A 14,107-nucleotide genomic window follows, 5' to 3' on the forward strand; every position below is an offset into this window, starting at 1 on the left:
CTCCATTTGATCCCATGATGCTCGTCAGCCCTACAGTCATGGCTGATAGATGGAATCGCTGCATTTTATTGAGTAGCACGTGCAATTCGTTAATTTGGGAGCTGGCAGGAGCATGCCACAGCAGGGCGATGCAAATATTGTCGCTTCCAGCAGTGGCAACAGAGGCTGAAAGAGGGCTAATGTGCACTGATTGTATCTAGTGTGAACACAACAGGAGCAATCATGCAGGTAATTGGGCTGACCTGTGTCTCTGCTTGACTCTCACCTTATTCTGCATGGGGAAGGGTTCAATGGGTTTTGGGCTGGACCTTCAAGCAGAAATGGGACGAAATGGTGGCGGCAGCATGGAGGCAATGATGGGGTTGTAGCTTATTTGAAGTAACTACCAATTCCTAAACACAAAGATCTGTCCAGAAGACCCCATTGCCTGGAGGTCCCTGCCTCTACTCCAGCCAGATGGTGACACTTCACCACTGCTGCATGGTCCCCGGTGTTGCGTGAGAGCTCTTCGTTCCTCAACCAACAGCCGCCTGCAGCTCCTCAGCTCCATCCCCATGTCCCTGCAGCAGGGGTGGGCAGTCAGGCCAACTGCAGAATGGCCAAGTACCCCTCTTCATGGGGAACAAGGGGGCTTCAGGAGCAGGGTACATGGCATGGGGAGACAAACGGTCCTGGCTATGAGATGTCTGGGAACAGAGGGGGCCTCACCTCCTCAGTTTGTTCTTTTCTTTAAAAAAAAAAAATCCCCAATCCCGTTAAGGACCAGGTGTTTGAAGGATCTGTGGCCCTGCAGAGCTTTTTCCTCCTGCTGTTCTACCCCAGACACTGATCAAGGACACTTGCAGTCATGTTGCTGGCTGTTTATTTGGAATCACTGGTCAGCTTGGAAATGGGGTAAAGCTGCAAAACCACATCTTCTGGGTTTATAAACATGTGTTTCTTTCATTTACAGCTGTATCCCTTAACTCACATTTCCCCCTGCCCTCCCCAATCAGACCAAGCTCGCAGGGCGGAGCGGGCGCTCTCAGCCCCAGGGATGGAGCCCTGATAAAACCTTCAGTGGGACACACTCTGCCTCAGGTCATACCCAAACCCCTCCTGGCTTCCCCAAGCCTCTGGACTGCAGGCAGGTGGACTCTTACAATCACCTACACCCAGTCGTGCTCAGGGAGGCCAGGTGAGATTGGGGATGCTGTCTGAACGAGAAAAAAATAGTCCGAGTCTTGTCTGGCACTCAACATCAACAGCTGTGTCTAGCCCTTAGTCTCATCATCCTCTTGAAATAGATCAGCTAATAAATACGTTCTTAATAAGTGGGTTTTTTCCAAGCCAGGTTCTCATTTCTTTTGCCTGCGCTGGGCTCTGCATGTTAGTCTACAACTGATTCTTGTTCTTTGGCAAGCAGTTCTTCTGCAAGGTGAGAAAGGGCAGAACTGGCTGGTGTCACCCCATGGGCTACCCCATCACACATCTGGCTACCATTATCTTGTTCCTGACCTCAAGGCTCCCCCTCTGTACTCCTAGGGCTCTCCCCTCCTCTCCCCACCCAGAATTTACATAGCAGCTGCAAATGGCCCTTGTTTTGCCTAATTTTAAACTTCTACAAATGAAGGAAGATCATGACCTTGTACACGTGGCAATTTGCAAAAGGGAGAGGAAAGAAGAGGCTAGAATACGGTTCTGTGACACACGCTTGCCTTCATGGCTATCAGCAATAAAGTGTCAAAAAGAGGCAAAAAGATCCGGCAAAGTCGTTCCTGCAAAAGGTTTTGCCTCCTTAGGTTCAGGGGTTGCAGGGAGAAAGGAGCCATCCCCCTAACAGTGGCTGCTGGCATAACTGCATTGGAGCTTGGCCTGATTGAGATGTTGGGTTGGGTTCATTGAGCAAACGTCTGTACTTCTTCCCTGCAGCTCCTAAGAGAGGAGGGTTGGTCCCAGAGTCATTGGATGCTGGATGGCCCCTGCAGTCTCAGAAGAGTCCATATTGCTTCTTCTCATTTTGCTGCTTCCATTTGGGCATCTGGTAGAACTCGTCTTTGGACTTCCCAAAGATATCGTGGAAATCGGCATCAGAGAGATAGTACTGCAGTGGGAGGAGAGAGCAAGGAAAGGTCAGCTTCGGCTTTTGCAGAGGCTGGGACACCTCCATCGGCTGCATCCCTTCCTCACTGTGCCAGTGCTGACCCCTGACTCCAGGCCAAAAGCTCCTGTCCCGCTGCCTCTCCTTGGGGTGGGAAGTGGAACATCCCAGCAACCGTTCCTCATCCCGCTTCTCAAAGCACCAGGGGAATAAAAGCCCACCACCCCAAAGGGATGCCCTGGTTTTGAGGGGTTAGGATGCTCTGGCTGGAATTTGGTCCCTGCTAATCATACTGAGGCCAGAACAATTAATGGTGCGCTGGAGAAGTTCTGCTGGCCAAAGATTTGGGTAGTGATTCACAGTGAAAGCATCTTCCCCTCGCTCAGTTCCCCCACCCAAATATTCCATTGGAAATGTTCACTCCCATTGCTGGAAAGACAGAAAGTTTTGTAGACAGCAGGCTCATCAGTGATACTGAGAAAGACCCTGTGGGAAATGGAAGTTGAATTTTCTGTGGCATTTTGGGTAAAAGAAAGCACTCATGTACAGCCCAGCTGAAATACAACCATCAGCACATGGGTTTTGCTGTGGGGCAGAGCTGCTGGCCCAGCCATGGGTCATCTCCCTGGCTGTGGGTGTTGGCCTTTGCCAGGAGATCTGTTGGGGCAAGATACTGGTCAAACATGGGTTGTAGTGAGCAGAGGGAATCGGCCCCCTGTGTCCCCCACACTGGCTTGCTTGGACTCAGCTACAGACGTTGCCAAAATCCTTGGGCTGATCAGAAATTGGGAACGTGACGTCCCTCCCTGTCCCTGGAGGGGTTTGCTGAAATGCAAGCTTTCTGACACAAAAAGAGACCCCTTCTGGAAGCAGTTTCAAATTAAAACAAACAAAGCGAAATGCAACTCCTGGCTTCATTCTCAGCTGTGTCACCTTGTCTCGCAGCAGTTATACTTTTGAGTCTTTGTCCCTCCAAGGACAGAGGTTGGGTGGCAGAATTAAACAACTCTACCAGAAGAAAATAGTTTGAAAATTAACTATCTAAAATTAATTTTTCTTAAAAAAAAATACCTCAGCTAGGGTAAAACTACCACAATTTCTTCTCATGTGAAGCTCCTGCTTTTTGATGAGACCTATGAATCCAAGCTAGCATCTCCTTGAGCCTGAAGCAGGACTTAATAGCCTAAAGTACTAGTACACATAGCCAATGACTAAGTTCCAGGTTAAACTACAAAGGCATCAAACCAGTAATGCTGTCACCTCTTTTTTAGTGGGATCCACCCCTTCTGGAAGTTCATCCACCGTCTTGTTCATCAGCACCTCTCGGGTGTAAATTCCTTCGCCGTTAGGCACCAGGGAAGAGCTGTTGCTGTTGTAGTTGCTGCTGTTGCTGTAGCTGTTGCTGTCGCTGTGGTTGAAGTGTGATTTATACTCTGGGGAAGCACTTGCCGTACTTGAACCAGCCAAGGTGGTCGTGCTGAGGGTTGTCTTGTTCAGGCTGATGTTGTTAAGGTCCTGCCAAATGGAGGAAAACGTGTCAAGACAAGAAGCTCTGGCAGAACAACTTGGGGGTTACCCTAGGATCTTTTTCTCTGTTGGGGTTGGGAGGACTTTCTGGCAACTGACTGTTGGTCTGTTGCTCCAAAGCAGCAAGGAGAAAGTCCGAACTAAAACATTAGTCCAGCACCTCCATCCGTGTTACATCTGGATATGAGGACTGCTAAAAGCACAACACTGATGAGAGCCCTTAGAAATAACTGATGATACAGTACTCTCATTTTTCTCTAGATAACAGCAGGGGAAGGTGCGTGTGGGAGGACAGAAGGTGAGATTAGATATCTGCCGTGTCTAAAACATCTACATGACCGGTGTACCCCTCCCTGACTTGCCACCTCTCCTGGTTCAGAGCCCCTGACGCTTCCTTCCAGCCTTCCTCCTGCCCCTGCCCAGGGCAGAACCGATCCCACGCGACAACCCCATTTGGGACTGTTGGGACCTTATTTCCTCTGTGTTTTGTAGGATCTCCCAGGGTCTCAGGGGCCACAGCACTGCAAATTACTCATACAATGCTTAACTGCACACTCACTCAGCTGCACTTTTATTTACGTGTGCGGTTTAGAAAGCAGCTGGCCAGTCTCCTGCCCACAGATGCCACTGCACAGGGCTGGAAAAGGCCCAGGAGATCTGGCTGTATTTATGGGTTATTCATCATGTCTCCCTCTGCCTTCCACAGAGGAGCACAGCTCTGATCCTGACAGCCTGAGGTCCCCACGCCTGCTCTGATCATGATGTCCTCTCCTTCGTGCAAACAGACCGGGGGACGCGGTGGTGTTTAAACCCAGGTGTTTCCCACCTATACGGTCGAGAAGCCACTCACCACTTTGATCTCAGATATAGCTGACACGTCTCCTAAGCTGTTCTTCATCTCCTCATAGGACTTGCCATCCTAAAGGTAAAGAGGGTTGTGAGAAGCACAGGCTGCCTTTAATTAGCACATACTCCTGTTCCTTAATGGGGTGAGGAGATCGTATGAATTTTAAAGCTCGCTAGTGCCCATTGAGGTGGCAGCTGGTGCCTCCTGCAAAACCCAGCTCATGGAATCAGGAGACTGTGCCAGAATCTGAGCTTTCGCTTGAAAACAAACAAACAAATGGACTTTAGCCCTTGCAGTTGTACAGTAACAGGTGAAACCAGGAAATTTCCAGACTTCAGAAAGCAGAAGGCAAATAAAGAGAAATCGTATTTACTGCTGGATTTAAATCTTTTAAATTTTAAATTAATCTTGCAATGCATGAAAATTTGGGATAAAATAATATGCTTTTTTTTCCCTTCCTTGATTCATTTAGCTAAAGCAACAGATTTTTCAAAGCCTCAGTCCCTGACTTCTTGTAATTTGGTGCCATGTATTACCAGCTACCTCTTATTTCCTGCAAAAGGAATATACTAGATATATTGGCAAAGCTGATGACTGTGTTTTCCTAAGCAGCCAGGAGGTGTCACTTCTTAACAGAATCATCCAACAAAGTTCCCCAACAAGAACAAACAACATAAACACATGGACTGCAGAGCAAACAGATTTAGACCCAAAACTGAGCAATGAACACACACACCAGATGTTTCTGGGATGTCAACAGTTTGGATTGCTTGTCTGTAGTTGCTGAAGCTGCCTACAGGGGATATTTTTAGAGGCACATATTTTATGAGCTATATCCTTGTTTTTCAGCAGTTCCTCAGAAAAAAACAAGTTTTGACCTTTGTTCTAAACATCAACAGTGTTTTAAGGGTCAGTGCTCTGGGAGTTGCTGTCTTATCTGTCCACGTCCAGCTGTCAAGACGGGCTTTCTACCACCACACCAGTTGCAAACAAAGACGATGCAAACCCAGCTACAGGAAAAAAATAATATCTCTGTATGAGATTTCCTGCGGCGTGAAGTCCCCTGGGGACCACCGCCCCGCTGTCCCACCTGCAGGCTGCAGCATGCGACTTCATGAATCCCCATCCCTGGAGGTATTTAAAGGACAGATAGACGTGGTGCTCGAGGACATGGTATAGTGATGGACTTGGCAGTGAGAGGTTAACGGTTGGACTCGATGATCTTAAGGGTCTTTTCCAACCTTAATGATTCTGTGATTCTATGATTCTATGATTCACTCACAGCCCTTTGGGCAACCAGAAGGTGGGATTGCTTGTGAACAGGCTGAACACTGATGTTCACAGAATAAAACAGGAGCGAGAAGGGACAGTCTTACTGGGGAAGGGTCTGGTAAAACACCACCTGGGAGCTGAGCTTTTCCCAGCTGCCCATCATCTTTCTTTTTTTTTTTTTTAGTCTTAAATCGTGCACGCCAGTGCCATCGGGTGGCAGGAATTTAGGTGCACAGCCTGGCAGCATTGTTTCCACTTCGCCGTTTGCTATGAACCGATGCTCTGGCTCTATTAACCACCAAAGCCCCTCCAGGATTGTCCTTTATTCCCAACACACTCCGTGCTGCAGCACCGAGCCCCCAGGCTGGCTGGACCGGCTGGGCCGTGGGGTGAGCGCATTGCTCCGTCTTCCATCCGACCACGCTGTGCACAACCAGGGTTGGAGCCCGGGTCCTGACAGCACGTGGTGAGGCCCCGTGCACTAGCCCCGTGAGCAAATCTCTGCTCTGCATTATACTCCTGAGATGACTTGAAGCCTGTGTGTTTGAAAGAGGAGAGAAAGGACCTCTCTCTCTACCAGGCAACTCATGAGGCAGGTTTCCCTTTCTGTATAGCAGAGAGCTGGTATTTGTAAATCACCTTTTGAGAAGAAGGCTTTTTTTGCAGGGAACAAGGGTGACCTTCCTCAGGAGCTCCTGGGCTCTGACGGGCAGTCTGCAAACCTGAACACAAGACCTGTCTGCTTGCATCTTTCATTTTGGCAGAGTTTGCTCTTAAAGCTGGGTCATAAATTTTTCTCTGTAGCTGCATTTTGAAAAATGAACATTTTTTTTTCAATTTTCTTTATGATGTGGGGTGCTTCTGTTTTCGCTCTGAACTTGATTTTACTACTAGCGGCCCCAACCTATTTTTGGCTGAAATCACAAACCTGATTTGAAACCTAACCTTTTTTAAAATAAGAATGTGAATATTGGGAATTCAAGCACATTTACATATATTTGCAAAAGCCTCAGTTTCACCAAACAGGTACTTTTTGCTGGCAAAGGAGTAGAAGCTGCTCAGGTAGCACCAGGAAGCCATGAAGCTCAGGACTTGTCAAGCGAGGTTTCGCTCCATGTACCATAGAGAACAGTAATATTATCTGACTGACAATAACACCCTCTGAACACCGCTGAACATGTGTGCACATCACAGGGCTTTTCCAGCAACTTACGCTCCATTTGTAGGGGTCCCAAGCATTGAACCATCCTGTGAAGTTGAGGGGTTCGTAGCCCTGCTTCACCAGTATTATCGGAGTTGCCAAGTCTCTCCCTGCCGGATGGGTCTTGAGATACTCCTTAGCCGAGGCAATTGCCTCATTCTTCTCGTATGTGTTGGAGGCTTTGCCAACCCAAAGGAAAATCTGCAAGGCGAGAAGGTGGTGAAGATCAGTAAGTAGTTAGGACCTGTGCAGACACGGCTGTCTGTTCACCCCTGCCAACTGAAACAGAGATAAGACAGGAATTGTTGTTTCCCGGTAGTCCCCTGGCATTCTGATCCCAGATTTCCTCCCAGCCAAGAAGGATTTTGCTTTTGAGACAGGCCCAAAGCATAAATATTTCAGAAAGCAGCTCTCACATGCTTCAAGGCAGCTAAACTCAGTCCTTGCATAGCCAAAAAATCAAATGGCCTCAGAAAGCAAACCCCTCGGAGTCAGTTTCCAATAGTCTTCAAGCAAGTCCTCACCATTGGTGCTGGGAAATGAGGCGGAGGGTTTCTGGGTGCCACCCCCTTGTATGAGCTGGCAAACACTGGAGCAGGTCTAGCTCATCTTGCCTTGGAGCTAGAAATATTACCTCACTCATGTGTTTTGTACCTGGGTGAGAAGGACTGGACATACGCCTGCTTGTCTGACCAAGCATCGTGAAGGGTTTGGAGATGGGACAGACGGCATATTACCCTCATTTTCACGTTGAATGATGGATTCAAACAAATTAGGACATAACCTGTTTCAAAATATGTCTGAGGAGAAGGGGAGTCAGTGCTGACCTCTTCCCATGTGTCTAGCAGCATGACATCATCTTCGTCCAAGTCTTCCTGGCAGAAGCCCACCACCTCTGTCATGATGAATCGGCCCGTCTGGTTTGAGCACTCGAAGAGGCGAGGCTGGTAGTGTGTGATTTGCTCTTGAAACCTTCCTCATGCATGGCAGGGAAAGAAAAAACAAGAGCGATGGAAACCTTTTGCTCATAGTTTACCGCAGGGCCCTGCTGCTACTTGTCGTGACCTTGATGGAAGAGGTGGGAACATGGCAACACTCATCTGAGGGCCTGAAAGTCAGGCAATGGCAATGTCAGGTCTCAGGAGATTCTTGGACCATTTTAACAGCTTTTAAAAGTAACTTTTTCTCCACCCAAAGAGGGCAAAAGCAGACCCCTTCTCTCTTTGTGAAGATGAGCCTGCTGTCAGGTGAAAGCCACATCAGATCACTTGGTTGCAAAGGAACATGTCACCTGCCCAGAGGGCTGGAGAAATCCAGGTTGTTCAAAAGCAGGTTTAGTTTCATGAAACTTCTGGGGCTGCCCATAAAGCTAATAATGGTGGAAATGGAGCATATGGCTCATGGAGCCCTTACAACAAGATATAGGATGGACTTCCTGTGGGGAAAGGAGGGTGTAGCATACCCTTGTCTGCAGGGTTTGGATCTGGAGCTCCTACTTCACAGAAGGCCTGACGCAAAAACTAGGAAAGAGACATCTCAGTGTGATTTCTGACCAAGCTTTTGGTGATATTCTGACCTGGTGCTCCCTTTGGTGAGGACGTGGTATCAAAGTGCTTACTCACTTTCCAGCAAAGTTTTGATCCCTTGATTAATGTTGCCTGGCCAAGCCCAGACGAACAAGCAGGTCACTATTACCTCTTTTCACTGGCGTAAGGTGCTTTGCCTCCCAAGGCTTCCCAGAACTCGGCTGGCTCTTGTCCTTCCAAAATGGTGTGCTTGTCCCGTTTGGAAACGATGTCAGCAACCATTTTTGCCATCTCCCTCTCATCTCCACTGCATCCCTGTGTTCAGGACATGAGATTGAGGTGGTTAGGGACAGACTGGCAAAAATTACCTATGGGGAAAAGCTGGCTTGGTCCTTCCCTCCTCTGGAGAGTTTTAGACCTGCTTGAATGCTTTTGAGGGTCTCATCTGATCTGGTCACTCAGAATCCATTTCTAGTCCTTGAAGGGACATTCAGTGCAGCCAATGGCATCTGGAGCAAAACTCATACAATCATAGAATGGTTTGGGTTGGAAGGGACCTTTAAAGATCATCTAGTCCAACCCCTCTGCTGTGGGCAGGGACATCTTTCACTAGGTCAGGTTGCTCAAAGCCCCATCCAACCTGACCCTGAACACCTGAAATGATGGGGCATCTGCAACTTCTCTGGGCAAATCTTCTGTTTCGGTTTAGAATCACAGAATCATGGAATCATACCATCTCATCCTGAAGCACATGACTAAAACAGGATAAATGAATATGCTCTAATCCTGGCTAATATCTTACAGCTGGAGAACCTGGGGTGCTTTACTCAGCTGAAAGCTGTATGAACATCTAAAATGAGGTGAGGTGAGCACCAAGATGGATTACTTCTGTAGAGAGAGGGCTGTGTTACTGCTGACCCTCCACAGATGGAGCCTTCTCCTGGGTGCACCTTCCTCTATTGAAATTAATGGGGTATCTGCCCAAGGATACACCTCCACAGTTCAGTGGAGGTAGGAGACTCAAGCCCCACATCAGCAATTTCAGCTTCCTTCGGCTGCCTCCCCTGGACTCACTGCGGTCTCACCTTCCCGCACCACAGGTAGCAGACTTGGCTGGTCGTCAGCAGGAAGACGTCATTGGAGTTGAGCGAGGAGGCCCTGGCCGGCACCTCCGTGGCCTTTGTGTTCATCTCGTCCGTGCCCCTCACCTGGAAGAGGCGGATCACTGGCTCGGGTGTGTTCTTCTGATCCCGGCTTGTGCCGCCCTGCAAGGAAAGAGAGGGAAGGATGGCGCTGGGAGGTGAGAAGGACACGCCAATCCAGAGTGTGACTGGTTTGAGGAAGAAGGCTTTTGGGCTCACAAACCTTCATGCTGCTGCAACGACAGACCTGCACAGAGCAGATGAGGAAATCCAAATACTTTCTGGTTCCAGGTCAGAATAAACCCCACATGTCATAACTTCCACATTTCTCCCTGATTACTCTGAGTCTTGACCAGCTCCCATCAAGATGCTCAAGTTCAATATGATCAGATCTTAGTCTCTGCAAAGCATTTGTCATGTAAACTGGGCAAGGCAGCTGGACTTGGATTTCCAGCTGCAAACGTTTGGCTTAGCTGAACATCTGCCATAGAAGCTGTATGGTGGGACCAACACTGAGAGCCGAGGGCAATCCTCCTCTTCCCCAGCCATTTGCAATGTCTCCACCACAGATGTTGGCAGCTAAAGCAGCAAGTGAAGTGGGTTAGTAGTTAATGTGATATAATTCAGACAGGGACAACTCAAATCATGTAACTGTTTGTATGATATTTTGGAGGACCGTGTCTGGATTGTGCTATCTGTCATTTACAGCACAATTGTCTTATTGTCATTCTGCGAAATATTTTGTGATAGAGTTGGAAAGATTAATGCTCGAGCTCAGGGGTGGGCAGCTGAGTCTGGGTCAGTCCAGGACTGTGTGTACGCATATGGTGTTCAGACTACTTGGGAAGTAGTAGAAACATTCCACCACTTCCATCTGCCAGCCCATGCAGACCTGGCAGGCTCCTTTCCTGCATATCAGCCCATTTTTCTGGACTATTTCCATTGCAACTGCCAAGCCATCGTTGGTCCTTGCACCTTCCATTGCCCACGCGCACAAAGCCACGTTACCTCGTAAATGACCAGCTTGCCCTTGAAGATCGCCAGGAAGTGTGTGGGCTCCTTGCCCATCGTCACGCGCACCTGCACAGCCTCATCCCCATACTTCTTGTCCAGCTCAATGGCATTGAGGGCACAGGCGGTGATTTCATCCACAGAGGCATGGCGACCCTGGAGAAGAGAGAGAGACCACGTGCAACGTGATGAGGTGAAGGGTATAAAGCTCTGCGCAATGTAACATCTTGGCAATCCCAAACCCTGCATACAATATCATGAGATCAAAGTTAAAACTGCAAGATGTTTGAATTGCATTTGCATTCGGGTTTTGGAGCCTCTAGCATCCCATTTTCAAAGCTTTTCTCTGCATTCCAGGGGAGGAAAATAGACTTTAAAAAGGAAAACAGAGATATTCCTATACTCACATGACTCCAGGAGCTAAGGCTTTAAGGGACAATCTGAAAGACTACAAGGTTTGACCTCAGCACTGTAAGCCCCATAATCCTTCACTATTTCTGCCTGACATTGATGGCTCTCAGTCTGATGCCAGACTGGGCTCAGAGTGTCCATGCTACAAAGCACAACTTGGGATATTTGCAATGGACAACTGACGAGCAAAGGGCATGTGAGTTCTTCTGGATGCTTGGGATTTTTGCATGTAATTACTTCCTTCAGTTTCAGGCTTCTAGCAGACACAGAACAGCCCCTTCTGCTTTGGTTTGACCTACCTGCCACATATAGAGGACATAGTGAGGCCTGCCTGATCTCAGGTAGGTGTACAGGACCAGGTAGCAATCACCCCCGTAGAACTGCCCATATGTCTTGGGATTCACTGGCTGCATTTGCAAGTCCTCAATCCTCCACACCTAGTGAAATAAACATCTTGGTGAGCAGCAGTGCAGTCAACATGAAGACAAAGCACAGCCCCTTTGCTAGCAGACCACTGAAGTTCAGGTCTTCAGTTGGAAAGATAACCCTTCCTCTCTCCCCTGGAAGCCAGCCTATGTTCCCCCAGCTTGATTAAGTGCTTGCTGGTGAAGTCAGGTCTCGCCAGTGACTGTCACAATACATGTGCTTTGGACTTTCAGCAGTCAGTGGCCCTCAAGGAGGAGCAGCCTCCAGGTTCCTCTCAGCCCCACTCTCAACCAACTCCATCTTCCATGGGAGGCTGCAAGAATGGGAGAGGGGCCTCTGCTCTGCACAGATTTGGTTGATATGGACCTAACTGGGAGACAGTGTGAGAAGGGAGTTGACTGTATCCATCTCACAATCCACACACATGGCAGGAGAGGAGTCATCTTGGTGACTGCTTTGCTCCACTGGTCATGGGTTGGAGGAGAATGCCCCTGAGCTACTGTAACGGCTGCAATAGTTAGAGTTTGCAAGCGTTTTGCTCTGGCTGCAGCCATGCTTCCTTGGGGAGGGTAGGTGGGCACACCTTCACAGCTCCGTACAGCTGCTGTGTGTGAAATGGCAGAGATGTCGGGAAACGTGTTGATTATTGCATCCTCTGTTATCAAAAGGAGCTCTCTCACCTCTATCTCCCCGGAGGCATCATCTACCATTCTCTGCTCAGCAGCTAGCTCCGGTCTGGCGTGGAGCTGAGTGGTGTCAAACTTCACCTGCTCCACCTTGGCTGCATGCACCAGCAGAATGCAAACAAGAACCCAGTGAATGCACAGTAACGAACAAACCCTCTGCGTCACCCTCACGCACACACACAATCGTCATACACATGAGGAAAACCTGGTCTGCAGTTGCAAGAAGCCAATAAGCCAATGTTGATTTTGGTTTATGCAAGAGCTCATACAGTGTTGATCTGTTACAGGCTGGCAACTGGCCATATAGCGCGTTCCAGTGATGACTGGCTGGTCAAAATATTAGTTGTCTCCTGACTGAAAATTCATAATCGTTTTCCAAATCTATACATATTTCCCTCCTTCTAAAATGTCCCTTTCAGAAATAAAATGGCTACATTTCTCCGGCTCATGACAAAAAGAGAGAGTATTTATGGACAGCACGGAGAGAGACAAAGGTGGAGAGAAGAGAGAGAACTTGGCAAGGGAAAGAGGTTTGCGGCTCTCAAGCTATTATTGATGGAGTCATTCAGCATCTCTGTCACCATCCCATCACTCATCAACAAGTTCTCTCTCTTCGGTATTTGAGGTTAATGCATTGTAATATTCACTTCAGCAGCCTGATAAATTGAGGCACCATTTACACCCAGTGTAAATACAGAATAATTCCACTGATGTCAGGAGGGTCTTGGGTGGATGCCAGCGTACATGAAAGCAGAATGTTGTTCAACACTTCCTTATCAGGCTCAGCATTAGCCCTTTATAAAGAAAATTAGGAAGTTCTGCAAGTGTGAAATTTTGCATACAATTTTTCAGATGAGAGTGATCTTCTGCCAACATTTACATTTGGAATAAGTGGCAGTTTGGTTCATATAAGAAGCCTCAGCAGTTCTGAATGTTGTTCAGTTCCTGAATCCTTTGCATGTACTGAAGAAGGTGAAAAATACAAGGCATGAGAAGAATGTGCACTAGATTTTCAAGATACTGAAGGCAGGAGACAATTAATGTGAATGACGTTCCACTCAGCTGTGGCTTAGCACAGGTAGGAAAGCCAAATCCAGGACAAACGCTCACCAATTTTGCCAGTAGTGTAGACTTTGCCCAGTCCTTGTGTTTCATCCTTTTCTGACCACCTCTGGAAGAGCTGTTTAAACATGGCTGACTCCGCTCCATCATTGATCACTTCAATGTTGGTGGATGAAGGATAGCCTTTGGCTTGGATAAAACCCTAGTGGGGTTGAAAAAGGACATTAGTGGGGACACACTGAGCTTTTTACAGACATGAGAAGAGGGATGTGGACCTCAACCAGCCCAAAGAGTACACGTCCCCCACTGAACACAGTGGCATGAACAAGGGCAGGATTCACCCCAAGACTTGCATTCAGGAGGTATCTACAAGCTCTCACTGTAGTATCCATGTTTATTTCTATGTTTAGGGGACTGAACCCTAGCCCTAGGATCACATCCTAAACTTAATCTCTACATGGCACTTTAGTCTTGAAGAAAATCTCACTCAATGGGTCTAAGGAAAAGCCTCCTCCTCTATCTCAGACAGCTCCATAGATGGCTTCTGGGGACAGATCTAGGAGTGGAGAGAGCAGTGATGGGGTGTGCCCATGACCCAAGAGCCTAGTTCAGTTCTTTGCTTTTCTCCAAACTTTTTTTTCCCTCTCTAAAACAGGAAGACTGTCCTCCCTGTAGCATGATAGAGAGCATGCATGCCAAAGTAGTGAAGGGATGGAGGCAGCTAAGTACCCCAGAGCATGATGTGTGCTCTGAAGGGACTAAATTCTCACAAATCTCTGTGGTTTTTTCTTTCTTTTTTTCCCTAAAAAAAAAAATTATTTCTTTGCAATAGAGCTACTATTGAGTTAAAAGACTACTTCGACAGAGGTGCTTGATACACTGTGAGAGGGAAGAAAAGGATGTGTGTTCTGCCACA

At 47.9% G+C, this 14,107-nt stretch overlaps 1 protein-coding gene across 1 annotated transcript in view; it reads right to left on the bottom strand.

Annotated features, from left to right (window-relative positions):
* Window positions 1-845: 845 nt before the first annotated feature.
* Window positions 846-14,107, bottom strand: part of VILL (villin like) — a 37,813-nt gene continuing 24,551 nt past the window's right edge. Inside the window, exons 10-20 of the mRNA XM_087731086.1 lie at window positions 13,240-13,393; window positions 12,124-12,224; window positions 11,317-11,454; window positions 10,604-10,762; window positions 9,539-9,718; window positions 8,623-8,768; window positions 7,755-7,899; window positions 6,940-7,128; window positions 4,458-4,526; window positions 3,341-3,595; window positions 846-2,083 (exon numbers count right to left, since the gene is read on the bottom strand). Of these exons, the coding sequence (XP_087587212.1) occupies window positions 1,970-2,083; window positions 3,341-3,595; window positions 4,458-4,526; window positions 6,940-7,128; window positions 7,755-7,899; window positions 8,623-8,768; window positions 9,539-9,718; window positions 10,604-10,762; window positions 11,317-11,454; window positions 12,124-12,224; window positions 13,240-13,393 (1,650 nt within the window). The 3' untranslated portion in view covers window positions 846-1,969. The remainder of the gene's footprint in view (window positions 2,084-3,340; window positions 3,596-4,457; window positions 4,527-6,939; window positions 7,129-7,754; window positions 7,900-8,622; window positions 8,769-9,538; window positions 9,719-10,603; window positions 10,763-11,316; window positions 11,455-12,123; window positions 12,225-13,239; window positions 13,394-14,107) is intronic.

The sequence above is a fragment of the Nipponia nippon genome, unplaced genomic scaffold (genome assembly GCF_047370975.1).
Source record: "Nipponia nippon isolate SJK-2023a ecotype South Korea unplaced genomic scaffold, ASM4737097v1 scaffold_1, whole genome shotgun sequence".
NCBI classification, from domain to species: domain Eukaryota; kingdom Metazoa; phylum Chordata; class Aves; order Pelecaniformes; family Threskiornithidae; genus Nipponia; species Nipponia nippon.